Source organism: Phalangium opilio, unplaced genomic scaffold (genome assembly GCF_054372755.1).
Source record: "Phalangium opilio isolate 3A_F unplaced genomic scaffold, DU_Popi_V2 ptg000017l_1, whole genome shotgun sequence".
Classification (NCBI taxonomy): Eukaryota; Metazoa; Arthropoda; class Arachnida; order Opiliones; family Phalangiidae; genus Phalangium; species Phalangium opilio.
Genome location: NW_028324151.1, coordinates 3169179 through 3191476, shown reverse-complemented (window position 1 = coordinate 3191476; position 22298 = coordinate 3169179). Strand labels below are relative to the sequence as shown.

Here is a 22298-nt window from a genome sequence, read left to right as displayed (position 1 = left end):
CTTGTGGTGTTTGTTGCCCTAAAACAGGTTAGGCCTAACTGATAGTGATATAATGAAGACTCACTCTCGGTAGGTACTATCAGTGAATGCCCAGATCCCGTCGTCTGCTATACCGTCACTGAGCTACAAACATTGTTCGCCCTTTCCTAACCAAAAGACTACGTACCCCTTACCAGGCTTTTATGCTCCCCACTCGTCCTTTCCTAACCTAATACCAAGCTTTAAGACTCATCGCTCTATATTGTCTCAGTCACGTGTCCCTAGCAGACGACAGGGATATCCCTACACCTCTTCTTTAATTAATGAAATAGTCTATTACGAAGTAGAGAGCTAAGGGATTCTTGCTTCCCTGTTTTTCCTTTTTTTTTTGAAAGAGAGAAATTCCAGTCCATAAGATCTTTTAGATGAACTCCTAAGAGGGTTGAGATGCTATGGGGAAAACCAAAGGACCAGCCAGGAGTGGTTAGAGTTCTTCCTTTGGGATTTGGGGAGGGGAGGGGGGTCAAATTTTTTAGGGTTTTTTAATCGAATAGAGAGAAGAAATCCATATAATCGATCTCTCTGATCTCTAGAAACCCCAAAGGGTTATTATTTTTTCTTTTCTTTTCTTTTCTTTTCTTCTCCGAGTTAGACATTAGTTTATTACCTATGTACAGAAAAAATTATTATCCGGGTATCCCATGGGATTGACTACTAGAGGAAATTCCATGAAATGTTTACTACATTATTTTACCATATCTTACTTAGTAAGCCCACTCAAATACATATAGGATTAAGTACATGCCTAAGCTAAAGTGCTGGTTTTAACGTAAAGATGCATATTTCATAGAATCGTTAAAACTGCATTGGTTTACTAGTAGCTGTGGTATTGCCCGCCAGCAATATATAACGTATTCGGTTGCATATCGGGCTAAAATTTTCAAATAAGTAGCTAAATATTCAACTCTAAATTATAAAGACCGTCTACCAGGATATAGCGAAGCTGTATACTAAATATTAATTAAATCGGTTCAAACGTAAGATCAACTTTTAGGGGTTTTTTACGTTTCATGGTGCCATTTTTAAAGATGTCCACTGATTAGAAAAATATTTTAAGATACTTTAGTGTAACTTAACTGCAAAATTTCAGATTCGTATTTAAAGTAGTTTGATTTGAGTGTTTTAGGAATGACCCCTTAATAACAATTATTAATTAATCATTGTCTCAATCAGTTTCTTAATTAAATTTAAGGGGGCCATCCGTAAAATACTTTGACCAATCTTAACTCGATTTGAAACAGTGTCCCTTATAGGATAAAGAAAATGGAGATAGATATATGTTACATTTTCTATAGTCAAAATTGATTTCCCAAAGAACATCCCCCGTAATTAATTTATGCCTACAGACTTATCAGAAACACCCTGTATATATCTGTGTTTAACGACCCAAGTATTTTAATGGCATATTACCCATTGCGGTATAGAGAATATCTCGTTAACATAATAATAATAGTTATAATAGAAAAACCCAATTACCCTTTAAGTTTATACTGTGCGGCTCTTTTGCTATGTACTGTACATATATTTCAGGAAGGCAGTGTAGAGATAACAAAAGAAAATTAAAGATGATTATACGTGTATTTTTATTAGATGAAAAAAATATATAACCAAGAATGAGAGAAAACACAGAAAAAGGCAAATTTCCATTGTAAGAAAATAAATTGTCTTTTCAACTTTAAAAATTTAAGGGCTATTCTGCAACAACAAAAAAGAACATACTTCTCTAACTAGAAAGAATGAGCCGGGGCTTATTATCTAGTAGTTTCAAGGCACCTTCGCAACCCAAATGTAACCTCAAGGCTAAAATAGTGTCGTCAAGTTCAAAAAAATGTTAGTTTGTGATGGCATCTTAGGCCGCAACAATCTCTCATTTTCTGTTTTCATAAATATTCATTCTCTTGAAGAATAATATTCTTTCGTAGATGAGCTCAAAATTCGTGTAGTTTACAAAAAGAATTTCGCCCATTTAGGGGGACTCGGAATAACGCAAATGGGACAGACCGAGAAAGGGGTATTTTTAAAATAAATTTCGCAGTCGCGTTTTCAAATGAACTTTAAAGGGAGTCTCAAAGAAATTTCAAATTAGGGGGACCACTCCTTGATCTAGCTTAACTATAGTGAAACTTTCATGTAACGTAAGCGTTGTGTCAATATGTATTTGGTAATTATAAGTATGCAATTTACACCAAATTCTACTTTACTTATACTCCCTTTAAAGTTTACGCTAACTGTCTGAACGCCACCATCTTTATTTATTGGAGATGTTTACTCGATGCGAGAAAACTAAACCTTTAAATTTAAATAAGGACCCGCATATAGAAGAGCTCTTTAAATGAAATAGCCTGAGGCATACAGATTCGAAAAGGACACAAACATATTGAGAATTCAACTGTATTTTTCATTTCAGACATTACAGAGTTTACTTTAAATATCAGTAACACTAGCTTAGAATATTTAACCTTTAACCTTTCATCTGAAAGAGATCCAGACACTTGAACTAATTACTAACTTAGTAAAACTGAAGTGGATTAGCAAAGAAGTAATTTATTTAGATACGGACACATGTGAGCTCTGATTAAACAGTCCTTTGAAATTGATTTCCCAAAGAACATCCTCCTTCATTTATGGTATAGACTTAACACCCTGTATAGTTCTGAATACTCCCATCATTTTTCCCATACCTTATAGGGTATATTTAAATTATCCCCATAGAGTTGCGAGGATTTGAATTGTAATGCCCATAAACCTAAATCGTTTTATACTGTTTTCTTTCTTTTCAAATTTCAGTTTGTTTTGTTTTGCTATATACCTTGTTGTTACATAAAGAAATGGGAGGTAATCCGTTGTATGGTACATTCTTTTTAGTCCATAAAGCCTCGTTTCTTAAGGCTTTTCTCCACACATCGCGTGTTCATCTTCATTCTTCTGCCCTGAAGAAAAAAACCGTCATTTCAGGGATAAGCGCGAGAGAAGAATCCGAAGATGTTTTTCTTTTAGGTATGCACCGTTTTTTATCCCGCTTACCTTACATCTTTGGCTATCTCTCTTTTTCTTTAGAAGGATTGGAAGAAGCTGAGCTTTTTATCATCTGTTTATTTCCTCGCTAACATCATTCAAATGGGATTTTGGTTGTAGGTGGCTGGCGCGCGTGTGAAGCTACGATAGAAACCTTTAACCTTTTCTAACCCTTTATAGAGGATCACGGTATGATGATCCTATTATTAGAAGGCTATGAGATACTCGATGTATAAGCGTCAATAACGATTTGCATTTTGCAAGAAAATGTTTCTTTCTTTCATTGCTAGCAGGGATATTTTGCCACAATTGACACTGTTTTCTAGTTAAGATTGGTCAAAGTATTTTAGGGATGACCCCTTAATTAAATTAGAAATCATTGTCTCAATCAGTTTCTTAATTTAGTTAAATTTAAGGGGTCATCCGTAAAATACTTTGAACAATCTTAACTTGATAACAGTGTCCCTTAGGATTAGGACAAACAAAATGGAGATAGAAGTTACATTTTCGACGACTCAAAATCGATATCCCAAAGAACATCCCCTTTAATTTATGGCTGAAGACTTATCAGAAACACCCTGTATATAGTGAAAACCTGGCATATTTCCCCAAGGCTTTACGTGAATGACAGACGCGGATTAGAGTGGTGTTGTGGCTATGTTGCCAAAGGTATGAAATAATGTATCACTGTTTACGTCTGATGCAGTGGGATTTGAAAATGAAACTTTGCAGCGAATCTTATATATTTTTTAAGAGAAACATTTCAACTTATTCATGAAAGGGGAATGTTACGTATTACATTATGCATAGTACCTAGCTTTATTGCTATGGAGTTTTCAAAACTTTCAAGAGGCAATTTTAAAATGTATGCCGAGTCTTTTGGGTTATATTTTTCAGTCAATTTCTTGCAAATAGATCAAAAGTGTTCTTTTGAATGGCGTACGTGGCATGCCTCTTGATTGAATAAGTGTGTATTTTTTTTTTTTTTCTTTTTTGAAACTTCAATGGATGTCTAGTCTCCCTTTCCAATTTCTGAAGATTCAGGAGTATAGCCTAGATATCGTAATTTCGTTTGAATGCGGTATTATTTTGATATCAAATGCAGCTAGTCAATTACTGGAGAGAAAAGGAAAGGCCACCCTTTCCTGGAAAGGTAGATGGACCCGAATGGGAACGACCTGGATCCGATTTCAGTCTGAAGACGCCGAGATCGAGTGTGTAGGCGGAATTGGCTCCATCTTAGACTTTCCGGACTTAGCGAGTGAAAACAGCCAATATCAAATTCCCCCCAGAAAAGAAATAGTTTATACCATTTTGATTGAAGATGAGAGCTATTTCATTTCCGACTTTCTTCTTATTACCTCGAAATTCTTTTGATAAATGAGAACCAATTGTTGATCGTCAGGCATAATTACGTCATATTTTCTTGACGCTAGCGTGCAGGTTTCTGAAAATGGCGAAATATCATACGAGGGAAAGTTCTCTATTGGATGAGACTCCAAGATATGTTCGGGTACTTTGTTAATCTCACTGTCCCGCTTAGGCCATGATGACGTCAATAAGCTCCTCCCACATCTATAAGTATCATCGCCACTCTATAATAATTCCATCTGTAATTTCTATAATTTCCTGGCGTTACTACAGCCTTTCCACTGGAAATTCCACTTATGAAATTATGAACGACAGCATAAATTGATTTCCAATGTTTGATATCTTCTAGTTAATATACATCAGTTGAGAACCTTTCCATTATAAATGATTGTAAGGTAAACTAAAACGTTTTTCTAGTTCTAATCATTTCGTTTTTCCATCTCAGCATCTTCCGCTTCTTCATCATCTTTTCCTCCTTTTGAAACATTGGGAGAAATGAATTTCTTTTTGTTCAATGCTGAATGTAAAATTGAGTGAAAAAAAGTGGAAAGTGACAAAAGCAAAACGTCTTTGAAGGGGAGGGGGAGTGGGTGGGTGGGACAAGGAATGGTGGACATTTGAGACGATAAAAAATTGGAAATTACGACGTCAGAACTCGGAAAGAAAATTGGTCCGCGGGTAAAAGAGGGTAGTTTCTCAATATTAAGTTATCCATTTTGGAAGTCTCGCAGAAGCTGTAATTTTTTTGGGGGCAAGAAGGAAAATGGAACTGGAATAAAAATGGGAAAGTTAGGTTTCAGTTGTGTCAGAAGAAGGAAATGGAAGTAAAGATTGCACCCTTTTTATTGGCTGGCAGACGTTTAAACAGAGATGAAGACTTGTACAGTGTTCCAAGTATAATTATTTCAAACTATATAGCTAAGACACCAGGGGTGGTCCTGATACGTCACTAGCACCACGTGACTCCAAGGTCAAAAGACTCAAGATTTGAGCATTCAGGACGAGCCTTCACTTGAAACCTGTTCATAATCAGCAACAACTAACTGTCTTACTTCAAGGGCGCAGTGCTTCTGATAAAAAATGTGATGTGATGTAGTGAAACAGTGGAGAGGTGACGCTTTTTTTCCTTCGGGGACGAGAGACAAACAAAAGAGAAACAAAGAAAAATGATTAAGATTTGTACGGATGTTGGAAACGCGTTTGTCTTCCTGCAGCTATAGTCGTAAATTTAGGGAATATATATTTCAACCGTTCCGTGCATGTGTCCTGCCGCGTGTGCCTGATGCCATTTCATTCCCATTTCTCTCCCCCCCCTAAGACGTTGAAAAATACTTGGTTTTTTTTGTACCTTCATGAAATTACAATTTCTTGCAAGAATATTGATTGTATTAATATGTTGCTATGTTGCCTTATGGTATGTTGTTCAAAGGTTCTTCGCTATTCATAGGGGAAATTATCAAATTCTTGGTTGGTGCACGAGGTACTGTAGGATTGTATATCGAAGTTATACCATGAAGTGAAATCTGGTCACGTATTTACCGAGGTCGTGCGAGAATTGACAAAATATTTCCTTCAATAGGTATGTCCAGTCATAACGAAAGAAAAGTAAGCCCTTTCTGATGATTCCTCACGTTTTCGAGGAGGTAATAGCTCATCTCCGCTGTTCAACATCGGATGGTATTGTTTCTGAACTAATGGCGTCAATTTAGTTTTGAGTGTTTTTTGAGAAAGGTTTTCATGTTCAGACTCGATGGTATGATTTGAGCGAACTAAAAGGACCAATGCGAATGTCGTGATGAGTGTAGAATTATATTTGGAAGTAGTTAGCAGCACCTCTGTTTTCTCTGAGAAACGATTTTCGGTTGATCAGCACGGTGACGGTCTCAATTTCACCAGGAGAAAATTGTTTACGTTTTTCTTAGTTCTCTTTTCCAGAATCAGAACCATCCGTATTTGCTTGAGAAATTTATGTTTGATTCCAAATTTTTAAGAAAATAGAATAGATCAGTCAGTAGGAAATAGGCTTACGTAAGCGGTTATGTTTATATTATAAAACATCAGGACGAACTAAAAACATTTATTTAATAAAACCCGAAGTGAGATGAGACTAGAAGTGAAGGGCTCTAGCATTGATAGTAGATCCTGGCACTAGTGAACAAATTTGAGGTTTTTATGCCGCTTCCATCGCGCCTACTCTAAAGAGAAAAAAACTGGACGAGTTCCAAAAACATTTCCTACCCCCTTCCCCTCAACCTAAAGCGGCCGAACACAGACGCGGCTCCTTGAATCTAGTTCGGCCGTCTACCACCGCGAGCGTCTCACGTTTTGGAGGGAAATTCAGAAACCGCTACCAGAGGGCCAACCGCTCTTGTGTTATCAAGAATATTCACCTTCGCTGAGTGAAGAATTTGGTTAGCTCAATACTTCTGGTCTCATCTCACTTCTGATAAAACTGATTTGGTCCCATAAGGAAACTCTTTTGCACATTAAAAAAGGCTTAGGTTTGTTATTAAAGTTGACGCACAAATACCCAAGCCCAAACAACGAAAGAAATCAATTAATTCTCAGTTAGGGCTGACTATATTCGGAATAATATACTATGTATTCCATTACTCCATTGCGGAGTCGCGTTAGGCTTAGCGAAAGACCCATTGCCTGGTCACTCGGTCCTGGATAATCTCATTCAGAAAGGCGGGAAACGGACCAAAGAGTACCTATAATAACAAGAGTGATACAGAGTTTCTTATTTACTATTATGGAGGTATATATAAACGATAATATCCAATCCCTTTCGAAGACACCTCGAGAGAATTAAGACGAATATCGGAGAAGCATCAAGAAAATATTATTAACATCTTATATATGGTGACAAGACGGGAAGGGTTTTCCCAATGGAGATAATGTTTGCAGGGAGACGACCTCTGCCCTTTAATAGCCTACGTGTTGCTTTAGTAATGGGTACTACGAACTGCAGTACATGTATCATGTAGTCCTTGCCAATGTTTCTGGATTGTAAATATTGTTTGTTACATCTACTCCTCTCTGTATAAATCTCTTTGCTATCTTTCTCTGGAATTCCTAATGTGTTTTCAATTATTAATGGCCCATGTAGTCGTGTCGTGTTAATGCTGTCAGAGGTAAAAGAACCAATGAAAGGTGAGAAACTGGTGAAGTTGCTTTGTATAATGTTTACAAAGTGAGGTCTGAAGCTTCTTGGGTCGACATGGTAAATGTAATTCGGTATAACAGAGAGGCTTACTTTCTGTTATAGCTCAATTTGCATTTGACATAACCGCATAATATTCTTTTATACACATTTAGATTCATTTAAAATAATTAATTTAGACTAAATCGCTTATCTTTTTAGCGTGTTATTTTGTTAGAAGTTTCAAAGTTGTTTTTACTAAAAAAAAAAAAAAAACTAAGTTTGAGATCTAATGATATTACGGTGCTTTTAAAAATATCCCCCAAATTAACTTTAAATCTTAAAACCATCTTAAGAAGTTCAAGTCTTTTAAATAGATAAGACCAGAAAAACAACACTGTGTCCCTTGAAGGTCGTAAAATCCTTCTAGTCTTAATTAGTTAAAGAACATTAGTTTTTACTTTTGCACGCCAGATGGCGTTCAAAAGTTATATTTTTACTTTTGCACGCCAGATGGCGTTCAAAAGTTATATTTTTATAAACGGAAGACTTAAAGCCCGTCGAGCACGCTCGGGTGTCAATTGAAATATACGGGCCCACGAGAGGGAAACGATGAAAAATTCCCCAGTGGAATACCGGCGGTGGTTTGCTGACGTCATGGTGTAACCAAGAATCTGATACGCATGCGCGAGCTTTATAAAAAAATACCCCTAGAATATGAACTTGGTTAACTACGCTCGTGGTATGGTGGTTAGAGCCGTTGCCTTTTGCGCGGCAGAACCATGGGTCGCAGTTCGAATCCACACGAGGAAATATTTTTTTTTTTTTTTAAGTTTTATTTTAATTAAGGATATTTTGAGACGAAATTCATCTTAAAATAACGAGGAAAAAGTTTTAAAGTTTTAACAAAAGTAAATTTATTATTAATACAGGCCTAAGCGCGCTATCTCAGGGAAGGCAGTCAAGGTGTATTTGGTCACCACGCATAGTGGCTTGGATAACTAGGCTAGTGGTATGGTGGTTAGAGCAGTTGCCTTTTGCGCAGAACCATGGGTCGCAGTTCGATTCCACACGACGAAATTTTTTTTTTTTTTAAGTTTAATTTTAATTAAGGATGTTTTGAGACGAAATTCGTCTTAAATTAACGACGAAAAAGTTTTAAAGTTTTAACAAAAGTAAATTTATTATTAATACAGGCCTAAGCGCGCTATCTCAGGGAAGGCAGTCAAGGTGTATTTGGGCACCACGCATAGATGTCGCTTTTCAAAACCTCAAATCTAGAAAATCCCCGCGAATTTTTAAAACCAGCAAAACTTTGAGATTGAGGAATTTTAAAAATATAAATAAAATATTACCACATTTTAAAAATTGGAATAAAATAGAGTCATATTTTAAAAAAAAGAATAAAATAGAGTCATATTTTAAAAATAGGAATAAAATAGAGTCATATTTTAAAAAAAGGAATAAAATAGAGTCATATTTTAAAAAAAGGAATAAAATAGAGTCATATTTTAAAAAAGGAATAAAATAGAGTCATATTTAAAAAAAAGGAATAAAATAGAGTCATATTTAAAAAAAGGAATAAAATAGAGTCATATTTTAAAAATAGGAATAAAATAGAGTCATATTTTAAAAATAGGAATAAAATAGAGTCATATTTTAAAAATAGGAATAAAATAGAGTCATATTTAAAAAAAGGAATAAAATAGAGTCATATTTTAAAAATAGGAATAAAATAGAGTCATATTTTAAAAATAGGAATAAAATAGAGTCATATTTTAAAAATAGGAATAAAATAGAGTCATATTTTAAAAATAGGAATAAAATAGAGTCATATTTTAAAAATAGGAATAAAATAGAGTCATATTTTAAAAATAGGAATAAAATAGAGTCATATTTTAAAAATAGGAATAAAATAGAGTCATATTTAAAAAAAAGGAATAAAATAGAGTCATATTTTAAAAATAGGAATAAAATAGAGTCATATTTTAAAAATAGGAATAAAATAGAGTCATATTTTAAAAATAGGAATAAAATAGAGTCATATTTTAAAAATAGGAATAAAATAGAGTCATATTTTAAAAATAGGAATAAAATAGAGTCATATTTTAAAAATAGGAATAAAATAGAGTCATATTTTAAAAATAGGAATAAAATAGAGTCCCATTTTAAAAATAGGAATAAAATAGAGTCCCATTTTAAAAATAGGAATAAAATAGAGTCCCATTTTAAAAATAGGAATAAAATAGAGTCCCATTTTAAAAATAGGAATAAAATAGAGTCCCATTTTAAAAATAGGAATAAAATAGAGTCCCATTTTAAAAATAGGAATATTATTGTTTTAATGTGGCACTATATTAATACTAGTTTTAAAATGTTTTAAAATAATCTGAATCAGTTTTGTTTGACTTACGTAATAAAAATTAATGTTCTGTTTTAACATTCCTGTTTTTAAAATGAGATAAAAAAAACTTAGGCATTCGGCGAATTAAAAGGTACCGAAAAAATTCTCGGGGGAGCGCGCTCAGGCTGGGCGCGTGGTATAGGTGGTATATCGGTTAGAAATATTGAGTTTTGCTCGGCAGAACCATGGGTCGCAAGTTCGATTCCACACGAGAAAATAATTTTTTTTTTCACGTTTTATTTTAATTAAAGATGTTTCGGGACGAAATTCATCTTAAGATAATAAGGAAAAAGTTTGAAAATTATAACTTAAGTAAATTATTTGAATGATTGCGCTGTTAAAGAATTCACAACGAGGGCATACTCACTCACTTCTATTACTGTGTTGCACTATTAGAATAATAATAGAAGTAAATAAATTAACGTTAGAATTACGGGTAATCGTTTTAGCATAGTTACGGCTATTCACGTAAATTTTCTATACGCCTTTTAAGTTCGGTACGCTGTGGCTAATATTATGAGTCCATCCCTGGGCCATTTTTTGATAGTAATAATAGTAATTCGACAGTTGCCGTGCAAAAGTATTCTGTGCCCAGCCGGGCACATCTTGTTCTAATTTGGTTTCAGTCTTTTTAGAGGGAGCTATAAAAAACGTCTCTGTCGTAAAAAGGAGTTTCCATCCTCATGTAGAGAGAGAGGGAGAGAGAGAGAGAAAAAGAGAGAGAGAGCATTGGAAATAAACACGCGTCATTTAATCTAATTGCAAATATAACTTCTTCTTTCGCCAGTATGTCTTAATTAGGCAATAAAGATTCCTCTTTTTTTTTTTCTTTCGTTCCCGCCCAAATTTTTGGCGCGAAACAAAATCCTTAAAAAGATCCAGGGTTAGCTTCTTCCCTGAGTCAGGGAACTTTGAAGTATATGCCTCAAATTAACGGAAACGCATTGATGTAAATAAGGACGCTAAATTCATTACGACTTCGATATAGTTCAAAGAGAAAAAGCCGAATTTCTTTTCTTCGGTTAGTCTTGGATAATTGGTGAGCTAAGCCTAAAAGTCAAGTTCTCTTAAATAGAAACATTTGAATACCTTCTTTTGGCGCCTTTAATTGCTAGAGGTTTTTTATTTATCTCTTTTTTCAAAGGTAATTTTTGACTTAATTATTCGCGGCCTTGGATTATTTTATAAAAACGATGGAGTTTTGTAATTCATTACTTGGGATGGATTCAATTGGGAAATTTATACAGTTAAAAGATCCGATTAATTATTCAGAGTTCAACTTTGACCTTTTTGATTGAGGTATAGACTATAGTGATTGAACTTTACAACTATAGGTCAAAACGAGCACTTTGACATTACGCTAAAGGTATTATAGTACATCTTTAACAGTGCTAAAACGATTACACCTAACCCGCACTGGGACTCCAAAAGCGATTAGCCTAATAGGTCAAAGTTCAAGGACTTTTTTCCACCTTAGTCTAGCCGAGATACAATATCCCGCATCGCGTCAACCTATTATCACAATACGGTCTGAACTTACAACTTTAACCTCAAAGTTTATAGTTTAATTCCAATAACTTATGTTTAATTATAAACAATTAATCGTAAGCTTAAATTAACACAGTTAACCGATGCAGACGACTATATAGCCCTTACACATCACAGCAGCGCAACTTGATTAAGGCCTAAAGCCATTAGTAGGCCAAAGTCATACTAGACTTACCCGAGATGAAGTTATAGGACCAATATTATATACAGTCAATAAGTCAAAGCACATCACCTAAAGTAAATGCCATAATTTAGGCACGAAACCATTAGTAGGCCTAAAGTAGACCAAACTAACTCCGGCTGGTTTATTTCTCTTGAAACTTCCATCCTTGACTCTCGATTCATTAGGTCCCAACTAGAATTTAATTAAACAATGAATGAGGCAACGTGTTTGGTCCTTTGAAGAGCAAGATGGGGAAAACTTTTCCCTGTGTTTCCCGACTTTTACTAACACTTTTCTCCGTTAGGCTTAACGCTGTACGTGTTTTCTAGATGGCGTTATTTCTTTTCGCGCCTCAATTAGGTTAATAAGAGTGCATTGCGTTCTTACATTCGTAGCCAAATTCCGCTTTACTAGATTCGTCTTCAAGTGCGGATGGATTTTAAGCGAACAGTCGGGGAGGACGGACTTAAATGCGTTTGTCTTGATTATCTGAAGAAGTGGCCGCGTTCTACTAAACCGGAAGTTATCAAACAGATTAGGAGATGTTTTTTGTACTTGTATATCACTTGAACTTGACTTGGTTAAACTCTGGTCCACCACCAAATGGTTGGAACTGTTCAACACAAGGCATTAGTTTCGACCTGGAATACCAATACTTCAGGTTTATCAACTTTCATTTCAACGGCATGCACGTAGCTGGAAAACTCTCGTTTAATTTTATGTTAGCCTGGTAAATTCGTCAACCCTTTAACAGGATGTTTATTACCTTTTTACCAGCTATTACGAGGTAATTTGGGACAGTTTTTTTTTCAACTCTGAACTCGTTAGGTCTTTATCGATATTTGGGGTTGAATTAAATTGCTTTTTATTGGTGATGCTGATGTATCTGTAATTATATCTGTTCCACCGACAATAATGATAATCTAAATTTGACTTAATTATGTTCTTTCCCACGCAGGAGTGATCATTTTTGGATCCGATCAAGAAGTAGCCGGTGTCATGCGTGCAGTACGTCGTAACAACGCAACCGGTTTGTTTTCTTGGATTGGTAGTGACGGTTGGAGTGCGAGATCATTGGTGTTTGACGGAAATGAACCCCAAGTCGAGGGCACATTATCGGTGCAACCCAGGGCTCACGTGGTACAGGGTTTTGACGAATACTTCCTCAACTTGACGCCCAAATTGAACTCTCGAAATCCCTGGTTCGTTGAGTTTTGGGAACATTACTTCAAGTGTAAATGGCCCGATAGTATCTGGACACCGTACAATCAAAATTATGATAATTTATGTACTGGTAAGTTTGATATCATCTCAAGTAAATAAGACCCTAACTTGGCGTTCTTAAGCCTAATTTGAAATCGAAAATTGAGAAAGTGCACGTGACCTTTCTCGCACCAAATTTCAAAGATCACTGCACGTTTTCGTATGAGCTGTTCTCTTCCAATTTAATTTTTTATATTGAAGTTAGTTTGAATGTTATCAAGGACGTATACACGTACAAACCAATTAGGTACCTCCCGAACTTAATTAACTTATTCTAAACTAAGATCCCTTGGAAATTGACTATTTTCAGTGTGTGATTAATTAACTCATTTTAAACTAAAACGCCGTGCAGGTAATCAAAGAAATTTATAATTTAGTTAATTAGTTTCACTCTTATCTAAGAATCTGTTTCGGTATTAGTGACTTAATGATGCGTCACGATCGTGGGAAGGTTCAATATTTGTCGTTAAATTTGCCTATGTAGTTAATTTAGAGTAAGTTTAAGTCATGATGTGGAAATGGTGTTTAGTCTGATAAGAGTTTGCAGTTTATCCATCCTACGTTTATCCCACGCTCAATTTCCATTATGCAAGCCTTGGCTATGATGGAATCTACGCTTAAGGCACTGAACACCCACCATCGTAGACTATCACCATAAGTTTATAAGTGATATGTTCCATAAGTATGACACTACCTATACTTCGTGATGCTAGAGAGTTGCTGGGAGCTAGTTCGAGAACGACGGAAGCGAGAATTGAATTCCTACACCCAGTGGTTAATTTTGCAGCTAGGACTTTCATCTAGGTCCTATTTAGTCTACGTTACTAAGCCTTTGACAGCACCTCACCAGGCCTCCCTCGCTTTACCCTGAATCTATGACCTACCTCACTCACTTCATGACAAGCTCCAGTTTCTAAGTTACCAGTGAAAAACTTATGGAAGGAACATATCTTATAAACTTATGCTGCACCGATAAGTTTATAAACCTTCTCCGCTATCTCAATATATTGACAAATGATGGTAAGAGATCCTTAATTAGATGCGATGGACTCTTCCGATCGCTGCTTACACGTGTTTGGGACCGTCATTAAATTACGCTCCACTTTATACTTAGGGGAAGGGATTAAACTACAGAGATACCACCTTTTAACTTAAGTGACGTCGCATCCGTCGTTTGCTTAGGTTTACTATAAAGTGTTTGAGCTTCTAAGTAACTAATACGTTTCAGAATAGACCCTTATCCACTCCAAAGTCGGGAGAAATGTTGTCTGCTCATTTCCAAATGTTCTAACATTCATAAAATGTCAATAGAACGCACACTCTTGCAAATTATTATTAAATTTTCGTAGCTGCAAATGATTAGTTTATTAAAAATTCAAATATTATATAAAGTAGGACTAAATATATGTATGAGAGCGTAGGTTTAGTATTTTAGGGTCTCTATATTTTATTAATTAACACTAATGAATTATTTTGCACCCTGCAGTCAAAATAATTTTAATTGATATCAAAAAATAGCTAAAGCCTTTAGGTTAGGAAATTAGAAAAATCCAATTATAAAATAAGTTTGTCTTAATAATGTTAATACCCCAAGCCAATCCAAAAAATAGAATTCATTTGTAAATCAGCTCTATGCAAATTAGACCTTGAACATAATTTTTAATTGGATTTAATTAGCGTTATTTATTTATTTTTTTCTTTATAAACAATCAAAATTTAATGAACAGTTGATTTTTTGACACGTAATTTATTTAGACTTAATCCGTCTACTGTTGTTTCTAGAAAGAATTTTATGTTGTAATAGGATTAAATTTTTTAAGGTGAAGAAAAAATGACATTTGATAACGGATACGAAGTTGAAAGGCAACTTCAGTTCGTTAGTGACGCCGTCTTAGTTTTCGCTTATGCCCTGAAGAAATTGCACCGTGATTTGTGTCCCAATCAGGAAGGATTGTGCAATAAAATGAGAGTGGCCAATGGAACTCTGCTCTTGCAGTATTTGAGAACAGTCGAATTCACTGGTAAGTAAACTTTGTTCTTGTTGTTTTTATTTTCTTCTTTCAGTTCTGATCATACCATAGGTGATGAGGTTTAATGTTAAACCTTGGCGAGGTTATTACTAAGAGAGGGAAAGACATGGGGGGTAAAACTTTGCCTTCCATCTCGCTTTGTGGCGCCTGCGCTGTAGTCGTTTTATATCATGAGAGTGCGCATGTAGAGACGGATGGCAATGCAAGTCCTATCCTTTTTTAACGTCGAAAAGGAGGTCTATTATCGGCTCTTTACCTTCCATTCTTGTGCATTTTCTCCGCTTTAATAATCCTCTGAACCATATATGTTAAAAGTCTCAAGAACTTAAGAAAATTCCCATTTTTGTCTTGTCTATTTTTAACGACGACGGAGTTCTTATTTTTTTATTATCCCATAGCAACATCTTTCTTTCTTTCTTTTTAAAAAACTCGCTTCATCGACTTTAGATTACGTTTTTCTTAGGGAAAAAAACAAATGCTTAACCTTTAACCACGCTAAGGTTCGCGGATTTTGTCCATAAAACCAAAAGTAACTCGCTAAAACCAAGGCTTAAAATAAAGTTCTATATTGAATTGTTGTTGTTACGGAAGAAGTAAGTATATTTAAGCTCTAAATGTGTTTGTGTGTATACCTTTCGTATTTTTGATTGAAATACGAACGAAAACACTTTATAAGTTTAAACTCAATCTATAAAGTTTCGGATCAAGTAGATAAAATTTATTTTCAGTTCAAAGATAAACCGGGTTAAAAGCAACTGGGAAAATAGTATTTTATTTTTTTCTGGGCAATGAAAACTAGCTTATGTCTTTACAAACGCTTTTTATTATTATTGTCTCTTGGTATTTGGTGCAATATACCTTCATTGTTTATCGGTTTAGACAGGAATTCATACAGCTGACAGGAATCGTTGAGCTGCATCCATTTTCACTAAACTTATCTAGGCGGATGTTGTAGGGAGGAGCTAGCTAGACTAATCGTTAGTATGACGAATTTTACCTGGCGAATAATCTATCTCGCTGCCGGTTGCACCTGGCGTACGTACGCCTAGGAACTCGCGTTGCTACCAATTAATGAAATCATAGTTAGAAATACGTCAGAATTAGGGGACGTGACAGATAGTAAGTTCTCAAGCCCGGTATACCCACAAAACCCACAGAGAAATTAACATGGGGTATATTGGGGCACGAAGATTCTTATTAGCTGTATTTATTCCTGGTTTAGACTACTTTTATTGAGGTTTACCTTATAAGCTGCATGCGATACCATAAAAAAACAATTATATTTAACCTTCTAACCTTTATGGAATTGGGTCGGATTAAATTCTGCTACCTAAAGGCGCCTTTTAAATTTTACATCGCGCATACGGTGTTAGTTTAGAGTTGAGAACCTTTTAGATATCGCAATTAAAGGAATTTTTAACTACATTACATTATTAAAATTCCTCACAAACTATACAGTGTGTTTCAAAAAGCGAAGTACGTGGGTTCAAGATGAGTCATTTTGAGTCGAAAATGGAACTTCTATCTCCATTTTGCCTCTCCTTAAATTTAAGTAAGAAACTGAACAGACAATGCTAATTAAATTAAGTGTTTGTAAATATCATGGCGTAGTTTCGACTCTGAGTTTATTTCCCATAGACCCATCGCACTATAGTTCAGTTACCCATTTTGCTACACCCTGTACATACTGTATTCAGTTTGCCATAAAATTCGAAATGCAATTAACTTTTAAGCGAAGATTCTTCCTTATTAATTAAGTAGCACGAGGTATGTAAACTGTTTGAAAATGTCTATAAGTGAAAGGAAAAGCTGAATTAGAAATTAACTGAAAACTTAGCGAGCGTTAAATTAGTCAAGTTTAATTTACTCGTAAGTGCTTATCCTAATTTATATATTTTTTACTGGCGCCATCAGGGTTCTACACATTTTCGTACTCTACCATTACTAAAAAAAAATACTTTGCAACATATTCAGTTCAATTTACTTATTTAAACATTAATGCATATACTTCCCAGTTCACGCTACATTTAAAATTTAAACTATTTTCCGAGTTGCTGATGGAAGATAATATACTTATCTAACTTTATTTAAAATTTACCGCAAACTAAAATACCTGGAAAAGTTTTGAAAATATTTGTCTAAATATTTAATTAAAAATTCCGCGTACGTCCCAATATTTTTGTGTCAGGTCTTAGCGGAGACGATTTTAAATTCTCGGAACTTGGAGACGGACCAGCTCGCTACAATATCATCCACTTCAAGCAAATAACCCCGGGGAGTTACCGCTGGATTGGAGTTGGCGAATACAGCAACGGTCATCTCGTTCTCAACTTATCCGAAATTCAATTTCGCCTGGACGACGAGGAGATGCCACCTTCCGTATGCAGTTTGCCCTGTGGCCCAGGATGCGCCAAGAAACTCGTTGAAGGAGAGAGTTGTTGCTGGCACTGTATCAACTGTTCTCGCTACCAGGTTAGTTAGTACCAACTGTCCCTCGTCTTCACTGATGATACTTGGGTACGGGTACGTTAAGGTCATGACGCTCTGGCCTTAGTGACGTCAATGTGTACCCATGTCTCAAGTATCATCGTGAGGATTTATTACTTCATGGTAGGACGAATTTCTTTATAATTTGGCAGTTAGTAGTTGTAACCAAAAACGTCTGGGCAAAGGCGTCAACTTGTATTGTTCATAATAGCTCCTTAGATATTTCACGAAGTTCTGAATCATTTCACAGTAAGGTATTACCGCGCGTTTCTTTAAGACAATTAACGTTTTTGAAGAAATGTTATAAAGCAATTTAAATCACAAGAGATATATGTATTTATTGACCAGTCCAAAAATATTCATTGCCTAGTTTGCAATTTGTAATTGGTAGACGGTCTCCTCTGGCGGTGTTTCGTATTCCCCGTGCATATAATGAGTTCGATAATCTGAATTCGAGTTTCTAATCGTAGTTCGGTTTGGACGATTATAGCTTTCCCTTCAGGCTAAGAATACATACATACATAGATATCTATTTGGGAAACTAGGTCAAAGTCCCAAAAGGGTTGGATTAGAACCCAATTACAATTAGAGTTGGCTAATTGCTCGATAACTTATTTGAAGGAACTAGTTTAATTATTTTACGGTAATTAGTTCGAAAATTGATCTATTGGCTCAAAATTTCCATGCAGAATCATGTGGAAAATTTAATTTTTTAATAAGTTTTAAACATGATCAGGAAGTCTTACTCATAAGTTGTAGACACTTGCCCCTTTCGCTACTCTTGTCTTATATGGGTTCATTCGTCAACTAGGTAGGCTTAATTAGGATTGTTTAGGAATTATATTACATTGACATCTTATACTAATTCCCGGCGTTTGGCAAGTATGGCATGCGCTTAAATGACAGAAAGGATTAGCTTATTACGTCCCAAATACCTTCCGTCCAATTAGTTTCCGATATAGCTGAGAATTAATCGATATTTGAGCTGGATATATAATTTAAAGATCATCAAACGAGGTCGCCATTGTTTCCTCGACTTCTATAACAAGCTAAATATCTCCCCCCCCCCTTATGAGAAATGATGTCTCGGGTCATTTTCGTTTGAGTCGTTTTCTCGTTAAAGATACTCAGTCTAAACTCTTTAATCGATTTTTATGGATTATTAAAAAGTGCATCGTAAGTCCCGACTTCATCGATTACTTTTTCGGACCCACACTTATGCCTTTGGATTTAGTGACCGGTTTAGGATGTTCTACGTATAGCTATATAAGTCTTTCGTCACCCGATAGTTAGTCTTGTCATTTATCATACTAAATAGATTAGAACACGATTAATTGCTTTATCGAAGCTATGATTAATCGAATTAATTTCGCGCGATGAAGCGATGGTTTCTTTACGGATTGAATTAACCGCAAACATGATATGTTCATTCCTTAATTAATTGGCTGAACTCCGGAGTCATTTCTTATTTTATTTAGACGTGAATAATATAGATAAATGCGAAAGTATCGAATGCTCTTTGCAAGTAGATCTTGTTATTAACACGTTTAATCTGTCTGTGTATTAAATTGCTTATTAACCTTTTCTACTAACTTTTCTCTTTCTTTAAACTCACTAATCCCATAGTTCTTGGTGTCCGAGACCGAGTGCCAGGAATGCTTACCGGGTTTCCTTCCCGACTCGTTTCACGTAACGTGCGTGGCCATACCGGAAGTCTCCATGCGTCCAGATAGTACCTGGTCCGTGGCGGCTATGGCTTGTTCCATGACGGGCATCTTACTAACCCTAACGGTGGTCATAGTCTTCATTAAACACAATGACACTCCGGTTGTGCGCGCCTCTGGCCGCGAACTCAGTTACGCCCTATTAGGGGGTATCTTCTTATGCTACGGTATGACGTACTTGTTGGTTCAACGACCAACTGACATCATTTGTGGCGCTCAAAAAGTTGGATTGGGCCTTTGCTTTACCATAGTTTACAGCGCTCTTTTAACTAAGACTGACAGAATCGCTAGAATCTTTAGGGCTGGTAAGAAAACGGCTAAAAGACCTAGTTTTATTAGTCCCAAATCGCAGTTGTTTATCTGCGGGACTTTAGTGGCGATCCAGCTTTCTATAACCAGTGTCTGGTTGGTGTTTTCACCACCTCGCGCCATTCAACATTTCCCCACGCCGGAAGATAACCAATTAGTGTGCTCAGGGTCTATCGACGGGACTTACATGGTGGCTTTCACTTACCCGATCATTTTGATCGTCATTTGCACGGTGTACGCTATAATAACCCGGAAGATACCGGAGGCCTTCAACGAATCAAAGTACATCGGGTTCACGATGTACACGACGTGCGTCATTTGGATGGCCTTTGTACCAATGTACTTTACCACGGTGCATCACATCGAACTGAATATCGCCTTGACGTGTTTAACCATCAGTTTGAGCGCCTCCGTATCCTTGGCTTGCCTGTTCACTCCCAAGATGTACATAATTTTGTTTCACCCAGAGAAGAACGTCAGGCAGTCCTTGATGGTCGGACCCAATAAGTACGGGACACTCAAGAATAATAATCTAGGGACCATGTCGTCCCTCAGAGCTGATACTTCCACGCAATCGGAATGTAATTATATACTCTTTTACTAATGTCTATAATAAGCTACAAACAAAAACAAAGGCCTTATTTAGAAAAGAGTAACGTTTTAAAACTTCTACTCTTTCCTAAGTTCCCATCAACAACCCTCGTACAAAACAGTTTTCATACTTATTTGAAGTAAATAACCATAACAACTCCACTTGTAAAGGAAAATCCCTTACAAAACTTTTAAATCTCTCTGATCCTACGCTTAAACTATACCCTATAGGTAGTTAAGGTATGGGATAGAGGGCGTTAGAGAGGCTACTCCGTACCATAAACAACTAATTAATCAAAGCTAATTTGCACTGCCATCGTCTATCCCCTAGAGACAAGCCAGAGTCTCTATTCTTACACTGTATTTCACTCTGAGACTCTAACAAGGGAATATCGAAGCCTGCCCTTTTTGATAGGTGTTTTAATATTTAAAAAGATCCTTCCTTGCCTTGAATATGGTCGCTTTTCAAGGGGAGAAATATGAAATATGCTTAAGCCTCTTTGCGTTCTTTTTCCCCAAAAACATAAATCTTCCATAAATTTTCTGAGTAAATGGATAAACAAAATATTATAACGGGTTAACCGCGATAAAATTAAACAACAGTAACCCTTTATGGCGTATATGAAAAGTTAATTGATTGAAAAATAGAGCTATAAGGTCTGTAGGCCAAAAATTAGGCCAATTTATAGTCTTTTGTCTTCCAGGGATGACTCTAATTATCTAATTAGGCTTAATAGATTCATTTCGGGAAAATTTCTCGCAATTAAAAATAAGTTTACGTTGGGTTATGATTTATCTGTTATTACAAGACCCATCTCTACATTAGCTGTACGTTTATTTCATAATTAACACAAGCAATTGCATTACTATAGTGTTAATGGTAATTAGTTAAATTAGGCTTAGCCTATAACCTATTTTTATTCAAAATATCAAAAATTAACGACACAATTTAGACCTAATTTAGTTTTAATTTCCTTATAACTTCCGCAGTCCATCAATAAAACAATACCTCCTACATTTAGTCAGAACATAAACCGACTTTATCCTTAAAATTCAAATAAATCTCCAGGATTAAAAATCGCTTAAAGCGTTTGTCTGAAGAGGGTATCTCTTAATGCAGCTGGTGATCTCCAGACGCTCTCTTACACACTCTACTAACTCAATTTTCCCTTTACAATAACACTCTCTAAAATCTATTTTCTTCTCTTTTCTTGTCTACCCCATTTTTTCGCTAAACCCTGAACTTTAGTGAATGTGGAACTATCGGATAAGAATCTTCTGTCTCCTACAACGCGATTTACACCAAGCCGCCAATCATGCGCTACGCAGACCGAACCTTGCGAAGATACTAACATCACAGCCAATAACCAAGTACTTGCGCTAAACAATACAGTGGCCCCGCAGGCACCAAAGACTTGAAAAGAAAAACGAAAAAAAAAATAATAAAAATAATGTACCGAAAATGTGAATAGGAAGATCAAATTGTTTCGCGCCAAAAACGCTGGGGATTTTTTCCCGCTCTCAAATCCCCTTTAACAATGTCTTTTATCTTTACTCTCTAACAATCAAAAGTGACTTTTGATCATAACTGAACAAGGTTGATTGAAAACTAAAGTGGAGGTATGGACCAACCAATTTTGCTCTATTAGAATCAACAAGATCTGATCATTATCATAACTGTCCTTTAAAGTCACTATTGGCAGTAATTGGACATTTGTTAAGTTGATAAAGTTAGTCAGAAACGCTAACCCATGGTCTACTTGTACATTCCAAAGACTAAAGAAACGCGTTAGCTCTCTCTATGATCTTTGGCTTATAATAGTTGCAAACTATCAAGGTCTTTCAAGGCCGATAATCACTTTGAGACTAAAATAAATTAGTTCGCTTAATTAATGAAATTATCTTATCTCGAAGCATCCTCTTTCATATTCTGTCAACCTTGTACGGGGACTTCCTAGAGTGGAATATAAGAAATTGCGCCAAAAAAAAAAAAGAAACGCTGGTAGCCTCGTTATTTTCCCATTTTTAATTTTACACGTAATTTTAATTACGGTAAAATTTAAGAAACGGCACCAAAACCCCTGTCCCTGTCCCTGTCCCTGTCCCTGTCCCGGACGCGTCCGCGAAACCGGTTTCGAAACGAACGCTTACGATGGGAGAGAGAGAGGGAAAACGAAAGCGTGCGGGGAGAGAGATCGCTAGCGTACGC

The 22298-nt window shown here is 35.8% G+C and overlaps 1 protein-coding gene across 1 annotated transcript in view; it reads left to right on the top strand.

The window, feature by feature from the left end:
* The window catches only part of LOC149702501 (metabotropic glutamate receptor 6-like), a 77515-nt gene extending 55874 nt beyond the window's left edge, over positions 1–21641 (top strand). The window contains exons 5-9 of the mRNA XM_089867124.1: positions 12644–12979; positions 14769–14969; positions 17167–17450; positions 19092–20079; positions 21339–21641. Of these exons, the coding sequence (XP_089723250.1) occupies positions 12644–12979; positions 14769–14969; positions 17167–17450; positions 19092–20079; positions 21339–21508 (1979 nt within the window). The 3' untranslated portion in view covers positions 21509–21641. The remainder of the gene's footprint in view (positions 1–12643; positions 12980–14768; positions 14970–17166; positions 17451–19091; positions 20080–21338) is intronic.
* The last annotated feature ends 657 nt before the right edge of the window (positions 21642–22298 follow it).